This window comes from Pelecanus crispus, chromosome 2 (assembly GCF_030463565.1).
Source record: "Pelecanus crispus isolate bPelCri1 chromosome 2, bPelCri1.pri, whole genome shotgun sequence".
NCBI lineage: Eukaryota > Metazoa > Chordata > Aves > Pelecaniformes > Pelecanidae > Pelecanus > Pelecanus crispus.
This window is the reverse complement of record NC_134644.1, coordinates 1,580,391-1,599,504: the sequence shown is the minus strand read 5'-3', so window position 1 is coordinate 1,599,504 and position 19,114 is coordinate 1,580,391. Positions and strand designations below refer to the sequence as shown.

Sequence of the window (19,114 nt, the reverse complement as noted above, 5' to 3'; positions counted from 1 at the left end):
AAAATCAATCTTATCAACATAGCACGAGGCCTGCCAGAAATCCGGGGGCAGCCCCGCTCCGCAATATTTACAGGAAAACAGATTAAACCTCGCAGAAACCGAAATAAAACCAAGGAACCAACCGGAAAAAAAAAAAAAAAACACCAAAAAAAAAAAAAAAAAACCAACCCAACCCAAAACTATCCTTACAAAGTGTTCCCGTGGTATCGGCACGTCTTGGGCTAAAAGGAGAAAAAAAAAAAAAAAAAAAAAAAAATTATCAATATATTCACATATACGTTAAAATATAATACAGAGCTCGGTGACGCACGGGGCGCGCGTGTCCGACAGCACCGCCGGGATACGGGAGCCGGCAAAGCCCGGCTTGGCAAAGCCCGGCTTTTCCTCCGCGTCGCCCCGGCAGCACAAACCGCCTCGACCGCCGTCGGGAACGAAGGGTCTTTGCTTTTTTTTTTTTTTTTTTTTTTTCCTTTTTTTTCTTCTTTTTTAAAAAAAAAAAAAAAAAAATTATATAATAATAATAATAAATTCACAGGTTGGTGGTTTAAAACCGCGAATCCTGGCAGAATCGGGTGTTGGAAGGTTTGGCTGCGTCCGGCGGCGCCGGGGTCCGGAGCGGGGGGTTATTCCAGGTCCGTGTCCTCTTTGGGTTTGTAGATGGCCCCGAATTTCTGCATGTATTTCTTGATGTATTCCTTCGTCTTGTGCTTCACGTTCTCGTTGCACTCCAGGTCCTCCGGGTTCTTGCAGTATTTCAGCTCCTTGTTCATGACGCCGTGAGTCAGCTGCAGGGGGAGGCAGGGCCGGGATAGCCGCCGTCATTCCCAACGCTCCCAAGTCTCGGGGATTCCCCAAGCCGTTTGGCTGCTATTCCCCAAATAGTCCCCAAATAGTTCCCAAATAGTCCCTGTTATTCCCCAAATATCCCCCAAGCTCTTTTGCTATTATTCCCCAAGTGTTTCCTAGTATTCCCCAAATATTTCCTCTTACTTCCCAAACTATTTTGCTATTATTCCCAAATATTCCCCAAATATCCCCCAAGCTCTTTTGCTATTATTCCCCAAGTGTTTCCTAGTATTCCCCAAATATTTCCTATTATTCCCCAAGTATTCCCCAAATATCCCCCTAATAGCAGCTATTATTCCCCAAATATTTCCTATTATTCCAAGTATTGCCCAAATATTTCCTCTTATTTCCCAAACTATTTTGCTATTATTCCCAAATATTCCCCAAATATCCCCCAAATAGCAGCTATTATTCCCCAAATATTCCCCAAATATTTCCTATTATTCCAAGTATTGCCCAAATATTTCCTCATTTCCCAAACTATTTTGCTATTATTCCCAAATATTCCCCAAGCTCTTTTGCTATTATTCCCCAAGTGTTTCCTATTATTCCCCAAATATTCCCCAAATATTTCCTCTTATTTCCCAAACTATTTTGCTATTATTCCCAAATATCCCCCAAATATCAGCTATTATTCCCCAAATATTCCCCAAATATTTCCTGGTATTCCCCAAGTATTCCCCAAATATTTCCTCTTATTTCCCAAACTATTTTGCTATTATTCCCAAATATTCCCCAAATATTTCCTATTTCCCAAACTATTTTGCTATTATTCCCAAATATTCCCCAAATATCCCCCAAATATCAGCTATTATTCCCCAAATATTTCCTGGTATTCCCCAAGTATTCCCCAAATACTTCCTCTTATTTCCCAAACTATTTTGCTATTATTCCCAAATATTCCCCAAATATCCCCCAAATATCAGCTATTATTCCCCAAATATTTCCTGGTATTCCCCAAGTATTCCCCAAATACTTCCTCTTATTTCCCAAACTATTTTGCTATTATTCCCAAATATTCCCCAAATATCAGCTATTATTCCCCGAGTATTTCCTAGTATTCCCCAAATATTCCCCAAATAGTTCCTCTTCCCAAACTATTTTGCTATTATTCCCAAATATTCCCCAAATACTAGCTATTATTCCCCAAGTATTTCCTATTATTCCCAAACGTCCCCCACACATCGGCTATTATTCCCCAAATATTTCCTATTGTTCCCCAAATATTTCCTATCATTTCCAAATGTTCCCCAAATATCAGCTATTATTCCCCAAATATTTCCTATTGTTCCTGAATATTCCCCAAATATTGGCTATTATTCCCAAACATCTCCCAAATATTGGCTGTTATTCCCCAAATATTTCCTATTATTCCCACATATTCCCCAAATATCAGCTATTATCACCTAAATATTGGCTGTTATTCCCAAATACTCCCCAAATATTGGCTATTAATCCCCAAATACTGGCTATTATTCCCCAAATATCAGGTATTATTCCCCCAATATTTCCTACTACTCCCCAAATATCCCCCAAATATTGACTATTAATCCCAAATATTCCCCAAATAACAGCTATTATTCCCCAAATATTGCCTATTATTCCCAAACATTTCTTCTTATTCCCAAATATTGCCTATTACTCCCCAAATATCGGCTATTATTCCCCCAATATTGGCTATTATTCCCCAGTTATTTCCTATTACTCCCAAATATCCCCCAAATATTGGCTATTATTCCCCAAATATTTCCTATTATTCCCAAATACTCCCCGAATATTGGCTGTTATCACCAAATATTGCCTATTATTTCAAAATATTCCCCAAATATGAGCTATTAATCCCCAAATACTGCCTGTTATTCCCCAAATATTGGCTATTACTCCCAAATATCCCCCAAATATTGGCTATTACTCCCAAATATTCCCCAAATATCGGCTATTCTTCCCCAAATATGGGCTATTAATCCCAAATATTCCCCAAATATTGGCTATTATTCCCCCAATATTTCCTATTATTCTCAAATATCCCCCAAATATTGGCTATTAATCCCAAATATTCCCCAAATATCAGCTATTCTTCCCCAGATAAGGGCTATTAATCCCAAATATTTCCCAAACATTGCCTATTATTCCCCCAATATTTCCTATTATTCTCAAATATCCCCCAAATATTAGCTATTAATCCCAAATATTCCCCAAATATCAGCTATTCTTCCCCAGATATGGGCTATTAATCCCAAATATCCTCCAAATATTGGCTATTAATCCCAAAAATTCCCCAAATATGGGCTAATATTCCCCAGATATGGGCTATTGATCCCAAATTTTCCCCAAATATTGGCTATTAATCCCCCAATATTGTCTATTATTCCCCAAATATCGGCTATTATTCTCCCCATATTGCCGATTCTTGCGATGCCGTGCCCCCAGGGGGGACGCGGGGACGTCACCTTGCGCGCCAGGTGTTTGAAGTCCTCGGTGGTGGTGATGCGCCCCACCTTGCAGTCGGGTTTGCGGTAGGGGTTCAGGCACTGCACGATGAACTGCGACATCTGCGGGAGAGGAGACCTGGATCCGGCCCCACCGCCCCGGCCCCGGCCCCGGGGGTGACGCGTCCCCAGGGATCCGGTGACCCCCGATCCGACCGCGGAGGGACGCCCCGATGTCCCCGAGCCGCGGAATCACAGAATCATGGAATCGTTGAGGTTGGCAAAGCCCTTCAAGATCATCCAGTCCAACCATTAACCTAACACTGCCAAGGCCACCACTAAACCAGTTCAGGGGAGAGGAATAATTCCATGTTTCCTGGCTTGGGGGCTGGATTATTTTTAATGGAAGTAAAAACTAGGAATCCTTAAGGTTGGAAAGGATGTCTAAGATCATCAGCCCAACCATCAACCCAACACCCCCATGCCCACTAAACCATGGCCCAAAGTGCCACCTCTGCCCGTTTTTTGAACCCCTCCAGGGTTGGGGACTCCACCACCTCTCTGGGCAGCCTGGTCCAATGCTTGGCCACTCTTTCTGTGAAGGAATTTCTCCCAATATCCAATCTAAACCTCCCCTGGCGCAGCTTGAGGCCATTTCATAGAATCATGGAATCACAGAATCGTTGAGGTTGGCAAAGACCTTTAAGATCATCCAGTCCAACCATTAACCTACATTGCCAAGGCCACCACTAAACCAATTAAGGGGAGAGGAATAATTCCATGTTTCCTGGCTTGGGGGCTGGATCATTTATAATGAAAGTAAAAACTGGGAATCACTAAGGTTGGAAAGGATGTCTAAGATCATCAGTCCAACCATCAACCCAACACCCCCATGCCCACTAAACCATGGCCCAAAGTGCCACCTCTGCCCGGTTTTTGAACCCCTCCAGGGTTGGGGACTCCCCCACCTCTCTGGGCAGCCTGGTCCAATGCTTGACCACCCTTTCCATGAAGAAATTTCTCCCAATATCCAATCTAAACCTCCCCTGACACAGCTTGAGCCCATTTCCCCTCATCCTATCGCTGGTTCCTTGGGAGCAGAGCCCGACCCCCCTCCCTGCCCCCTCCTGCCAGGAGCTGCAGAGCGATCAGGTCTCCCCTCAGCCTCCTCTTCTCCAGGCTGAACACCCCCAGCTGCTCCGCGCGTGGGAGGGTGAACCCCGACACCCCCCGCCAGCGTCCCCCTGGGTCCCGTCACCGGCGTGGGACGGAGCCGAACCTGCCGGGGCGCTGGGGAAACTCACTTCTTTCCTGAACACTTCCTTGCTCTTCTTGGCTAGCTCGCTCGACGTGTCCGCTTCCGCCGTCTTGGGCTTCTTGGAAGACTGGAAAGGGAAATCCAAGGGTATGAGATGCTGCCCAGGGCGAGCAGGGATCTGCCTGTCCCCATCCCTGTCCCCATCCCTGTCCCCGTCACCACCTTGGGGACAGTGCTCCTGCCCCCCACCCCTGTCCCACAGCCAGGCGGGCAGCGCACGCTTCCCACCCTGTTCCTGGTCAAATTCCCAGCCCATTCCCAGCGAGCTTCCCAGCCCAGTGCCAGCACGCTTTCCACCCCAGTCCCGGCACACTTCCCAGCCCATTCCCAGAGAGATTCCCACCCCAGTCCCGGCACACTTCCCAGCCCATTCCCAGCACGCTTTCTACCCCAGTCCTGGCACACTTCCCAGCCCAACGCCAGCACCCAGCACGCTTCTCAGCCCAGTCCTGATGAGCTTCCCAGCCCGATGCCAGCGTACTCTCCAGCCCAATCCAGGCACGCTTCCCAGCCCGTTCCCGGTGAACTTCCCAGGCCAGTGCTGGTGCGCTCCCCAACCCATTCCCAACACCCTTCCCAGCCTGGTCCCAGCGTACTTCCTAGCCCAATGCCGGCACGCTTCCCAGCCTGATCCAGGCACGCTTCCCAGCCCAGTCCCGGTGAGCTTCCCAGCCCAATATCGGCACGCTCCCCACCCCAAACCACGCGTGCTTCCCAGCCTGATCCCAGTGAACTCCCCAACCCAGTCCCGACACGCTTCCCAGCCCAGTGCCAGGGCGCTTCCCAGCCCCATGCCGGCATTCTCCTAACCCCAGTCCAGGCACGCTTCCCAGCCCGGTCCCGGTGAACTTCCCAGCCCAGTGCCGGCGCGCTCCCTCCCCTGATGCTGGCACACTTCCCAGCCCTCCGGGTGTGATTCCCAGCCTGATCCTGGCACACTCTCCAACCTGGTGCCGGCACAATTCCCAGCCTGGTCCCAGCACGCTCCACAGCCCGATTCCGGAGTGCTTCCCAGCCCGCTCCCAGCACGCTCCACAGCCCGATTCCGGAGTGCTTCCCAGCCCGCTCCCAGCACGTTCCCCAGCCTGATTCCGGAGTGCTCCCCAGCCCAATTCCGGAGTGCTTCCCAGTCCGCTCCCAGCACGCTCCTCAGCCTGATGCTGGAGTGCTTCCCAGCCTGCTCCCAGCACGCTCCCAAGCCCAATTCCAGACTGCTTCCCAGCCCAAATCCGGAGTGCTTCCCAGCCCACACCCAGCACGTTCCCCAGCCCGATTCCAGAGTGCTTCCCAGTCTGGTCCCAGCACGCTCCACAGCCCGATTCTGGAGTGCTTCCCAGCCTGCTCCCAGCACACTCCCCAGCCCAATTCCAGAGTGCTCCCCAGCCCAATTCTGGAGTGCTTCCCAGCCTGGCCCCAGCACGCTCCCCAGCCCAATTCCAGAGTGCTTCCCAGCCCGATTCTGGAGTGCTTCCCAGCCCGGTCCCAGCACGCTCCCCAGCCCGATTCCGGATTGCTTCCCAGCCCAAATCCGGTATCGCCTTGATCCGGAGGTGAGGGAAAAGGAAGGCAGCTGATCCCCTCTCCCATTTATTTCACACCTATTAAAGCCTAATTCCCGGCACAGCGATGATTTGCAGGGATGAATCCAGCACGGCCGGACACCCAGGCCGGGGCGGGGGACGACGCTATCCTAACCCCGCTCCGGGGGCCGTTTGAGCAACGCTCGTTAATTCAGCCCGTTAATCAAAGCCAGGCGCTCAGCCGCAGCTATCAGCCGCAGCAGAACCATCGCCACCAGAGAAGCGTACCGGTGCGCTGTCAGCCCTCGCGCCCAAGTCCCCGTGACGGCTGGGATCCCACCGGCGAGCGTTTACAGCAGATTACCTTTAGCTACAGCCGAGCGCAGATGGATAAAGTGAATTTGCTAGGAATTTCTGGCTGCTCCCCCGAGGACTCGTCCCACGGAGCGCAAGCACCGGCGGATTTAATTTGCCGCCCGTATTAACGGCGTAGATAGCGGCACCCGCGGCAGCCCGGCGGGCATCCCTTGGCCGCCAGCTCAGCACCCACCTCCCCACGCGCGCCCCGCTCCCGCCGGCGTTCCCTTCAAGCCCCACGACCTCCTCGGAGGCTGAAGGGAGCGAAAAGCAGCACCTCTCCTCCGGCGGTGGGTTCCGGAGAGAGGTTTGGGTGCCGCGCGTTATGGCAACTCGGATTTTAAGGATGGAGCGAGGAAAAGGTTTTGTTGAAGGCTTGCAAAGCCGGGGGAGGTTTGCTTTCTCCTGCTCCTTGCAGGTGTCCTGCTATTTCTTTTAATTAAAAGAAAAAACCAATTTTTTGACGTAATGGTGAAAAAAGCAGGAGCCATCCCATCGCTCTCAAACCCCAAAGACGCGCCTGGCTGAGGCCGGAGGGCAGAGCCGCAAAGTCCCGTAAGCAAACGAACGCCGGAGCTTAAATCAACCCTTGGCGGGGAAGTTTCATTGCCGAGGGCTGTCCCGGGCGAGCGCTGGTGCATCTTTGGGCTGGCCGCACATCAAAGCTCGCCGCTCCCTGCCCGCGGCTCGGGTCCCGACATCAAAAGCTTGGTAATGGGGAGCAGATGGCTCCCTGCCGGCTCCCGGCGCGGCACCGGCACGGTGGCGTCACCGAGCCCGTCTCCATCGCCGAGCCCCGCGTTGGCCGGCACGCCCGAATTTCTCTTCGTTCCCCGAGGCAGCACAAGGAGGGAGTTATTTTCTACGCGGGTCAGTTTGGTCTAACGACGGGATTTTAATTGAGCCCTCAAAGGATGTTATAAATTATCAGCGCTAAGTAGCTTGCTTAAGCAGAGCCGGAGGATGGGTTTGGAGGAGCTTGCAGGGAATCTGTCGGGGCTCAGCACCACGCAGCCATCGCTCGCTGCCCCTGCCCCGGTGGGATGGGGAGAGAATCGGAGGAGTGAGAGAGAGAAACACTGCTGGGCTGAGATAAGAACAGTTTAATAGTTGAAATAAAGTAAAATAGTAATGATAATAATAACAATATAATATGATAATAATAACAATATAATAACTACAATACACAAAGCAAGTGATGCCCAATGCAATTGCTCACCACCCGCCGACCAATGCCCAGCCCGTCCCCGAGCAGCGATCGCTGCTCCCCGGCCAACCCCCCCAGTTTCCATACTGCCCATGACGCCGTATGGTATGGAATGGCCCTTGGGGCAGTTGGGATCAACTCTCCTGGCTGTGCCCCCTCCCAGCTTCTTGTGCCCCTGGCAGAGCATGGGGAGCTGAAAAGTCCTTGCCTGGCATAAGCAGTGCTGAGCAACAACTAAACCATCAGCGTGTTATCAGTGTTATTCTCATCCTAAATCCAAACCACAGCGCTGTGCCTGCTGCTAGGAAGAAAATTAACTCTATCCCAGCCGAAACCAGGACAGAGTCGCTGCCGAGGCCCAATGAAGACGCACGTAAATAAAACGCTGTCCTGGTTTCGGCTGGGATAGAGTTAATTTTCTTCCTAGTAGCAGGCACAGTGCTGTGGTTTGGATTTAGGATAACGCTGATAACACACTGATGGTTTAGTGTTGCTCAGTGCTGCTTATGCCAGTCAAGGACTTTTCAGCTCCCCATGCTCTGCCAGGTGCACAAGAAGCTGGGAGGGGGCACAGCCAGGAGAGTTGATCCCAACTGCCCCAAGGGCTATTCCATACCATACGGCGTCATGGGCAGTATAGAAACTGGGGGGGTTGGCCGGGGAGCAGCGATCGCTGCTCGGGAACTGGCTGGGCATCGGTCGGCGGGTGGTGAGCATTGTGCATCACTTGTTTTGTGTATTATTATTATCATTATCATTATTATATTGCTATTATTATCATTACTATTTCACTTTATTTCAATTATTAAACTGTTCTTATCTCAGCCCAGCAGTGTTTCTCACTGTCACTCCTCCGATTCTCTCCCCCTACGCTAAAATTAATCTTTATTTTAATATTAAAACCTCCTTATCAAAGGACTTCAGCCTTTGATGGGACCGCGGTGCTTCCCCCATAGCCCCTCCAAAGCGCTCCCGTAAGCCGAAGCCGTGCCACCCGCCAGGAAAACTGTAACACAGGAAAAGAAAAAAACCCCAAAACCAGGGATATTCCCATTTAATCAGCCTCACTGCTTTGTGGAATAACGCTCCAGAGGAGAGGTGGGGATGGAGAGAGACGCTGTTAGGGGAAAAGCAGCCTGGGATGGGGGGACGGCCGGAGGGGAGGAAGAAGCCAAATGTGCTGGGAAATTTGCGTGATGCTTTTCTCCGGGATAATCCAGCCTCCAAGCCAGGAAACATGAAATTATTCCTCTCCCCTTAATGGGTTTAGTGGTGGACGTGGCAGTGTTAGGTTAATGGTTGGACTGGACGATCCTAAAGGGCTTTTCCAACCTAAATGATTCCATGATTCTATGATTCTGAGGTTGCCGGGATCTGCTCCACTGATGCCGCCCTTTCCGTGCTCTTTGGGAGGTACCGATGGGCAGAGACACACATCCGTGCAATAAATCCGGGCTTTTTCCTACTTAAAAGGATGCAAAACCTTTGGCATCCAGCCCCGTGTCATTGCCAGCCTCCCCGAGCGCTCCGCCGGGCCACCCTCTCATGAAACTCCTTTTGCAGGGGAAAAAGCAGGTTTTAAAACGTGCTTTAAAGGGAAAAGGCGAGCGTGGCTTCACGCGCCTCTTGCGCCTTTCCATCAAAATCGCTACACCGGCGCGCGAGCCCCAGGCGAGCTCACCCACCACTGACACCAGCTGCGGTAACACCGGCCACGCCGGGGCTTTTTGGGTATCAAGAAGGGAGCAGGTGATGCTCAGAAGTGCACTGAACAGGCTCCGGAGGAAATAAAATACCCCGGTCGCCGCCGTCGCACGCGTTTCGCCGGGGCGAGCGGTGCCCCGCAGCCGGAGGACACCAGGAATAGCAGCAGCAGCTGTCGGATGGCCGGAGCCGTGATGCCGGTGGGTTTAATCCCTCTTGGAAACGGTGCGGGGTGGGGAGGAGGGCGGTAAAAAAATCCAAGGAATGTGGTTGCAATTTCAGGGTGGAAGCATCTTTACGGAGGCGGTGAGCAAGCTATGACCACGTGGGAATTCAATGTTATTTCCACGACCGGGAAAAACCCAACCTTCAGGCGAGCCTGGCTGAGAAAGAAAAAGATTTAAAGCTCTAAAGTGAGGAAGAACCACATCGCCATGAGGTCAGCCAAAGCTGCGCGGCCGGTGTTAATTTAGGAATGAGGTATTGATGGCTTTCCGAGAAGTTTTGCACCTGAAAATAGGGATTTGGGGGGTTGAGTGAGCAGCGAAAACTCCGGGCAGAAGCAGCCATCTCACGCCTGCCCCGAGGCGAAGCCCTTCGAGCGTCGCCCCGGTCCTCAGCACCTTTTTTATCCTGAAGGTTTTGAATCTGGCATATAAACCCCTGCCCGCGTTTACCAAAGCTTCTTTCCTTGTTGCTCCCTTTGCAATCACAGGCACCGCCAAGACCCTCAAAAATCAGTAGGAAAAAGACTCCCAAGCTGCAAAGCACCAGCACCAACTACATTTTCTCGCTCCGGAGAGCCCAACCTTCTTCTCAGCACCTTGTTCTCATCACAGGGATGCTCCCCAATAACTCCAGGCTGGTCCACGCCGTTCGACTTTTGCTCGTACAGCTAGAGCAGCAAATCCCCCCCCGGGGATGCAGTTTATGGCTATTCCAGTTTCATAAAACCTCGCCTTACAGCCTAAAATGAAGGTCTGTTTGATAAACAGGTTCTCGCATCTCGCTTCGCACGCTGATATCCTTGCCCAGCAATTTGCAACCCAACCCAGAAGCGACAGGCAAGTGCAGATAAACTGGGATCGACCCCAGGCAAGCACACGGAAAACTCTTCCCGTGGAAGTGAAACGCGCTGTAGAAAACAGGCAAATGAGGAATATTTGTTGTTCTTTCAGCCTGAGTCATCTTGGAGAGTTCATTAAGGCGAGGTATCAGCCAGGGCAGTGCAGCGCAAGGTCACTGCACGCTACCGAAGCTCACCGAAGGGATCCAGCAAGCCCCGGCGATCCCAGGACACTCGCGCGTTTGTGAATCCTCCCAGTGCCGCGACCACTGGCTCCTTTGCCCGCCGAGGTTCCCAGAAGGGCAGGGGATGCCGGCAGGGTACGCGTGATGCCGACCCAGGGACAAAAATCATTTAAAAGGCTTTTCTGGCTTCCTCTGCAGGAGTAAAGGCTCCGTGGGGCGGCCGAGCAGCGTGTGCCAGGTCTTAGTTCATTTTCTAATGATCATTTTTACAAGGAGATATATGTTAGGTGAATGGTTGGACTGGATGATCTTAAAGGTCTTTTCCAACCTAAACAATTCTATGATTCTATCTTTGTAAATAATGTAGTTTAAGCGAAGTCACCAGGAATCCCAGCTGAAGTACTTGGAGGTGTTACGGGGATTGGGTTAACCCTTAGGATCCTGGCAGCACATGGGGAAGGCGACAGCAGCAGTGGGAGCCGTTCCTTGGCATTGCAGGACGGACGGCGCCTTCAGTACCTACAGCAAAATCAGTCACGGGTCTGTGGGTATCACTGGAACATCAAGAGAACTGCTCCCTGAGAGTTATAACCCAACGAACTTTTCTTTCCATGGCTCTTCTCTCTTCTTTTTAGGGAATCAGAAAGGTACATAGGGTGATTTATCTGCAGGGGCTCAACGACCGCTGCTCAGACTCTGCCCGCCCTGCTTTGCCAGGGCTGGCAGAGCTGGAAACCCGTGCCGACGGCAGAGGTGTCCGAGGAGGAGGCTCAGCCAAGTCCCCTCCCGCCGAGCGCTGGGGTAGATGTGGCCGCAGAGGGACCTAACTGGAAATCAAGTCCCGTTTGGAGAGCAGCTCCGTCCTCTCAGGTGTTACCTTCGACAGCAGGAGCGATGGAGATGCTGCGGCACTCGCCAGGAAAGCAGAAAGGCAGCTGGTGGTGGAAGCAACGCAGCTCCCAGCTCTGCTTCTGCTGCTGCACTGTTAGTTTTTCCTATTTCAATGTTATCCCTTGCCATGCCCTTTTTTTGGCCAGTTATAAGGTTGTCTCCGCACATGAGGTTGCAGCAACACTTGGCATCCGGGGCAGAACATCAGCCGTCCCCCAGGGAAGTCCTGCGTTCACCCAAGCCGCGGTCAGCACAGCCCGAGACGTGAGCAAGGGAGCACCGGGATCTTTACCAAGCCAGCACCCAGAAGGACGAGGAGGTGAGAGCACCGCAAAAATCCCTGCTCGACTATTTGTCACCAGGGCAAAACCTGGCAGCCACCAGGGGAAGCTGCTCTTCGGCAGCTACCGGGCAGCACAGCGTATTTCATCGGATATTTCAGAATGGCAAGAAAAGAACAATTTAACTCTGCTAATCCTCTATCACTATTTTAAAGCACAAAAAACCAGTGGCCCCATGGTCAATAGAGCCACGACAGCTTACCTCAGGCCACTGCTGTCCCTCCATCACCCCCCCAAGTCCATGCCGACCCCAACAACAGCCCCGGCGTTTGCTGCTCCTGCTCCGCAGGACAGGATTATCCCCACGGTCTGTCCAAGAGATGTTAATGCTGAGTTTCCCTCACCGAGCCCGCACTTACCTTCATGGGGTTTTCGTCGTACGTTGGGGTCCCGAGGTCCATTTCAGCTTCGTGTTCAAGGCTGGCGTCATCCCCTGGGCTGTCCCAGGTAGGAGGGTCCCACTGTGTTTGCCTGGAGGAAGACAGACAGACAGACCACCGTCACCCTCTTAAAAGTAACTGGTACCTCCTTGATTGTCAATCCTATTGATTGTCCCATCAACTGGGACATCTGGTCTCCATCAGTCATCGAAACTCTTAACATGGGTGTAACGCATGGCCCTGTCTTGCTATTGATGATGAGTTTGAGTAGGCCTCTAAGTTGGAGAAGGCTAAAGCCAAGCAAGAAGAACTTAAAAAAGGGAATCTGCACAATTTTCTATCACTGGTGACACTCAACGTGGGATCAAGGGAAGTTTGTCACAGGCATGAAATAAAGAAGGTCAGTGATTCCGGCATGGAAAGACAGGAGACATCACAACGGAGACCTCGGGGATGACACTCCTTCCTGCAGAGCACAGGTCAGCCCTTGGCACCTCAAGCCAAGTGTTCAGCCACAGGCATCTCATCATGGAAAAGACAAAGACCAGAAGTCTTGAGAAAGGCCACAGGAATGAGCAGGAGCTTGAAAGGATGGATGGGCAGATGACACGAAGCTCATCCGTACGCTGGAAGAGGCTAAACGCAGGGCTAGAGCTCTCCTTGGCTCAGCGTGCCTGGGAAGCACCATTTCAGCAGAAACATCTCGGCTGAGATGGAAGAAGCCATCAGTCAGAGCCTGCTTGGGCTCCTCAGGCCAACGGGTGGGGAAGAGTCCCACCACGCTCAAACTGGGGAGGGATGGGGAGAACTGGTCTGGATTCCCTCAAGGTGGACAAGATGGGAGGGTACGGCCATCGGCACCTACGAGCAGATACAGGATGGTGCTGGGGAGGAAAACCACAGATCGGGGGAGGAACACAACCAGGAGAAATGGGGGCCAGCAGGACAAACCGCTGTCATTGCAGGACTAGGGTGAGTGCGGGACTCTCCATCAGGTGAGAGGAGTCACTCACAAGCAGAACGAACAAGAGGGATGCAAAGGAGAGATCTCCAGCAGCCCACATCAGGTCCGGAGGTGACCTAACGCGGCAACTATTTTCCATCTCTAAACTCTGTGTGAAGCCAGGACGTGCGCTCTTCAGTGCAATAAAAAAAACAAACCTGAAAGCCTGCATCAAAAGGAATCGCTGGTTTGAGCTTCTCGAGGTTTCTGACCTGTATCAGAAACCCTGTCCCACTTCAAGGCTTTTTTATTTTTCAGGAAACGCTGGGGGAAATGTGAAAGTCTTGTTTCAACCAGCCCCCATGTGCTCCATCATGCTACTTAATTCTCCAGATACCGCTGAATAGCCCTGACCTCAGACCACTAGTGAGTTAATCGCTACATAAAATGAAATATTAAAATAAGAAAGCATATCAAGAAATAAGATTTCCTTTCCTCTACTGGCCTCGTCCTGTCAGAAGATATACAGTTAAAAGAAGGCTTGAAAGAAATGTTCCAGCATGTGTTCCTCGAAAAAGTACAAGATTAATTATATTCAATTAGTGGCTTCTCGAGTAGCTGCAGAAGATGCACGGAGGAGGCATTCCTCGCCAAGGGGGAAGGCTCAGTTGGGCCTCCTCATCTCATGGCAAGAATTCCAAACCACGGCACAAATCACAAATTCCTGCTCGATTGTTTGCTTTTTCTTCCTGGGGTTTGAAAGTCTCCTGCTCTGCTGCTGGTGCAACTCTCGATGTGTAAGGTAGCAGGAAGGACTCCAAACAGGAGATTGAAAAGATCGATTGATGCAGAGAAATGTGTGCAAGTTCCCAATAACTGACATCAAGACCGTCAGGACACGTAAGAAAATGCTGAGGCTTAACCCTTTAGAGAGGTGGATCCCCATACAGACCTCACATGGAGTTTGAAATAAAAAAAAAATCTTTTTCAAAAATCTAGAATTCATGATAATCATTTTAGATAAGTTCATAGGTATTGATCCAAAAAGCTGGTACCTTCCAAAACTGATCGCAAAGGTGTGGGGAAAACACTGGGAAACTAATTCTTGCTCCAGAACAGACTGGAGGCTTGAAGATGGAAAAAACGAGGGTGAGAAAACAAACCCTTCGATGCTGCACACCACGGATCATGGCCGATCCCTGAGCCACCAAAGAACCCCTGTTCATACAGCATGCCCACCGCAATGCTCGCATGGGCGTCAAAGCCTCCGCAGCCGAGTTATTTGCCTGGCACCGTTGCCAGAGCCGCCCGGGTGTTTCAGAGCACGAGGGGCAGACAAGGTCTCTCTCTACCTGTTAATTCTGCTGCCATTTCAGCATCCTGTGGGGCACGGCGTGTTCCAGTGGAGTGAAGGGAACCAAAGATGTCAAAAGACCTAAGTCCAACTTGACCGAAATGCTGGGGAGAAAGATGTTCAGCCTGGAGAAGAGGAGGCTGAGGGGAGACCTGATCGCTCTGCAGCTCCTGGCAGGAGGGGGCAGGGAGGGGGGTCGGCCTCTTCTCCCAAGGAACCAGCGATAGGACGAGAGGAAATGGGCTCAAGCTGCGTCAGGGGAGGTTTAGGTTGGAAATTAGGAAAAATTTCTTCACGGAAAGAGTGTCCAAGCATTGGAACAGGCTGCCCAGAGAGGTGGTGGAGTCCCCAACCCTGGAGGGGTTCAAAAAACGGGCAGAGGTGGCACTTTGGGCCATGGTTTAGTGGGCATGGGGGTATTGGGTTGATGGTTGGGCTGATGATCTTAGACATCCTTTCCAACCTTAATGATTCCTAGTTTCTACTTTCATTAAAAAATAATCCAGCCCCCAAGCCAGGAAACATGAAATTGCTACTCTCCCCTTAATTGGTTTAGTGGTGGCCTTGGCAGTGTTAGGTTAATGGTTGGGCTGGATGATCTTAAAGGTCTTTTCCAACCTAAACAATTTGATGATTCTATGATTCTATGTTGCTTTGATGGGATTTTTTGGTTTTTGCAATGAGATGTCAGAAATGGAGCTCCTCATCATCACGGTATCACACCCGGTTACAACTCAACGCACGGCTGGAGTCACCGCTCGCAAGGAAATCGTTTGCTATCGTTGCACTTCTGCTCACAGAAAACGGGGCTCTATCCCCGAGCCACATTTATGGGGGTGAAGGACAGGTTTTGAGCAATGTCAGCCTCCAGCCCACCCAGCTAACGAGCAGCACCCTGTTGGGTGCCTAATGAGACACTGAGGGCTGAACATCCATTTCTCTTCCACCCAATTCCTTCGCTTGAGCTATCAAACTCCAACCCCGCAGCAGCCATCACGCTCACCTCGTTATCACGCTCACCTTGTTACCACATGGTAGTAGTAGATCTTCCCCTCTGGATCTCGGGCTGTTTTCCAGTTGGGTGGGAGGACGATCGTTTTGGGTTTTGGAGGGGATGGTGGAGGCAAGTCCAGGAGGTTATTGGTCACCACGAGCTCCGGCTGAAAATAGCACAAAAAGGGGTGAAGAGAAAGACGCGAGCGGTCGTGAGAGCAGTCAGAGCAGCCGTGACAGCTCTTTCCCCCATGACAAAGACTTTGTTGAAGGTAAAACTTAAAAACAACATCAGCGTTGGCCCAAGAAGTGACGAGGACAATGTCTTTCCCTAGTTCATCAAATACCCAAAGCACCCACTCGACCACACCTTGAGCTTATAATGCAGCCACTTTGCCACCTGTGCTCTTAAATCCTTTGCGGTGGGTGCCAGAACCACTGTTTCTGACGGAGGGGCTTCAGCAGCGAAAGCAGGTCACGGAGCTCCCATGCACCCACCCATACACAGCCTTCTCGGATGTGCTAGCAGAAAGCCTGAACACAACAGGATCTGGGCTTAAAAGCCCCAAAAATGTGTCTGATGCCCACATTCAGCCTGAAGAGCAGTATCCCAAAGGGTGCCAGCACGCTGTCGCATGGAAAAGTCCTCTGGCTGGTACCGCCAATGGTTTCACAGCATCCAGAAGCCATGGGGAATCACGCAAACCCAAAGCAGATGTAGATAAATGCCCCCCATCCCTTCTGACCCACCAAGCCTTACCTGCTGGATGGGCTGAGGCTGCCCGGCCGCGACGATCGTAGTTACTGCTGTCGGTGGCTGCACTATGACTCCCTGCGGATGAGCCGTGTAAATCTGCTGGCCCTGGATGTACTGGAGACCTGGCTGGGCGTAACTCTGAAATGGAGCACGGGGAATCACGAGTCAGCTTGCTTTACCAAAAAGCCCTTTACTGGAGGACACAGTACAGTTTCCCTTACTGGGAATCAAATAGTAGAGGCAAGATGAGAATAACAGTCCTCGAGGACTAGTGGAAGACAGCATCCAAACCAAACAGCAATAACTAGTGACTGAGGTGGGGCTCAAGCAAACGATCTTCATATACAATCAGCCTATTTGCTATCCCAGGAGCCGTACAATTGCCTACATCTTGCTTTTAGGAAGAACGAGGCATTGGCAAGATGCTGAACGCCAATACCCTCGTTAATGAAGGCAAAGTAGGAGGAGACAGTGCTTCAGCACGGTCACTCGGAGCTCAAGGCTGAGACTGATGGAAAGGGATGTGTAATTCAGAGAAAATGGTGGACTGGATGATCTTAAAGGTCTTTTCCAACCTAAACGATTCTATGATTCTATGAAAACAGAAAAAGACAATTGTTCTGTTGGGTTTTTTGTTTGGTTTAAGTCATACAAGAGCCGGTAGCTCCAGACCCTGCTTCCAAAAGTCAACAGTAGGTGAGCTCACACCTCCACGTTTTCCTGCTTACTTAGTCAGTGACAGTGGTAGCTCTGACCTAGAAATACCCGTTCACCAGAATCAACGATCAAAAAACCAACATAATTTTTATAAACAGGTTAAAAAAAACCTCTGCAAGCTGTGAACGCCTGCTTGGCCCCAACAACTATGATATACGGTGTTTGTACACGGAAAATACCCTGCCTAAACATGCTTTTCTCAGACTCTTGGATGGGAAGTGATCTGAGAAGTGCTACTGCAAATTAATATGAAAGGAGGTTGTAGTGAGGTGGGGGTCGGTCTCTTCTCCCAAGGAACCAGCGACAGGACGAGAGGAAATGGGCTCAAGCTGCACCAGGGGAGGTTTAGATTGGATATTGGGAGAAATTTCTTCATGGAAAGAGTGGCCAAGCGTTGGAACAGGTTGCCCAGAGAGGTGGTGGAGTCCCCAGCCCTGGAAGAGTTCAAAAAACGGGCAGAGGTGGCACTTTGGGCCATGGTTTAGTGGGCATGGGGGTGTTGGGGTGATGGGTGGACTGATGATCTTAGAGATCCTTTCCAACCTTAGTGATTCCGAGTTGTTACTTTCATTATAAACAATCCAGCCCCCAAGCCAGGAAATGTGAAATTGCTACTCTCCCCTTAATTGGTTTAGTGGTGGCCTTGGCAGTGTTAGGTGAATGGTTGGGCTGGATGATCTTAAAGGTCTTTTCCAACCTAAACGATTCGATGATTCTATGAATATTAGAGCAAAGTAGGATGCTCTGATATTAAGAACAGTAGCAAAGTGTGAGCAAATAAAGTGCACCAGGCTGGTACCCTTCATTTTGTGGGTGTTCCGTGCCACGCTGTGTCTGAAATTACCTGCACAATCGGTGGGGTCGTCTGCGAGTAGGGGGACGTAACACCGTAAACGGTCTGACAGGTCTGGCCTTGGTAATATATGGCTGGTTGGGACTGGGCTGGCGAGTACTGCTGTTGTACAGCTACAGTCTGCTGGCTGGAATCCCAGACCCCGTAGCTCTGGCTCTGCACCGGTCCCGGCGTGGCCACGGGCAGGACAGCCACGTTGGGTTCTTGATGGACCACGGTGTCACTTTGTGCTACATACTGCGGAGTTGTAACCTCCATCGTCGTTGCTACATGTTGGACTACTGGTACCGGCTGAGGAGTAGTTAGGGTTGGTTCCACCGTGTGCCCAACCAAAGTCTGCGGGTGCTCGTACGCTGCCGGCGAGCACATCGAATCCATGGTGGGCGTGGGCAGCAGCACCTTGCCAGCATTGGGGTTGCTGGGGTCTACGTAGGCTTGCATGGGGTAGCCCGGCGGGTAACCGATAAAGCTGTGGTGGGGCGTGCCGTAGCCCATGGAGTCGTAGGGCAGGGGTGACGTCATCCCCAGGTTCTGCAGTTGCTGTTGCTGTTTCTGGGCTTCCCGCTGGGCGACCTCCTGCTCGAACAGCTTCCTGCGCTCCTCTGTGGATAGCTTGTTGCGATCTTTAGGCCGGACTTTCTTCTTTGAAGATGCTGGTGTGTCATACCTGGGAGAGAAAGAAAAGGCTTTGTGAGACCTCAAAAACCTGCACGTCCAGGGCTCCAGCAGCAAAACGGCCACCACCGACGTTGGCAGACCCGGGGGGACCCAAATGCCCAACAGCAGCATCAGTTCCTAAAACCATTCATTTGTTTTCAGCTGCTTGACCAACCGTGGCAACTCACAGAGAGGAGAAACACCCACCAGTCCTGCTCATCCATGAGCAAGGAGCCAGGGCAGAGGATGAGCTAAGTCCCACTGCGTTTACCAACTTCAGTTCAGTGCTGAAGCTAATGGAGATGCAAAGATGCAGCAGAAGTAGTCTGGAGGACCTGCTAGGCAGCACTGAGATACCCGGAGAGGGGAGGCAACATCTCCAGGGCCATCAGGGAACCAGAGGAGAGGGCAGAATAAGCAGGGTGCCCCCCCGAACAGGCTGGGTACCCGTGCTGGAAACCCTCTGCCATGGCCACCCAACGAAGAAGGGTTTTGGAAGAGGCTCTCCAAACAGAAGGCGCAGCTCACACCACAGCATCTTCACCCCCGAAGAGCAGGGCAGCTCAGCGCTGGGGAAAGCACCCCCATCCTTCTCG

General features: G+C 51.3%; 1 protein-coding gene across 1 annotated transcript in view; it reads right to left on the bottom strand.

Moving 5' to 3' along the window:
* Positions 1 to 586: 586 nt before the first annotated feature.
* SETD2 (SET domain containing 2, histone lysine methyltransferase) overlaps positions 587 to 19,114 on the bottom strand; it is a 64,619-nt gene continuing 46,091 nt past the window's right edge. Inside the window, exons 17-23 of the mRNA XM_075706522.1 lie at positions 17,853 to 18,528; positions 16,295 to 16,429; positions 15,562 to 15,701; positions 12,224 to 12,335; positions 4,580 to 4,660; positions 3,297 to 3,398; positions 587 to 785 (exon numbers count right to left, since the gene is read on the bottom strand). Coding sequence (XP_075562637.1) covers positions 624 to 785; positions 3,297 to 3,398; positions 4,580 to 4,660; positions 12,224 to 12,335; positions 15,562 to 15,701; positions 16,295 to 16,429; positions 17,853 to 18,528 — 1,408 coding nt within the window. The 3' untranslated portion in view covers positions 587 to 623. The remainder of the gene's footprint in view (positions 786 to 3,296; positions 3,399 to 4,579; positions 4,661 to 12,223; positions 12,336 to 15,561; positions 15,702 to 16,294; positions 16,430 to 17,852; positions 18,529 to 19,114) is intronic.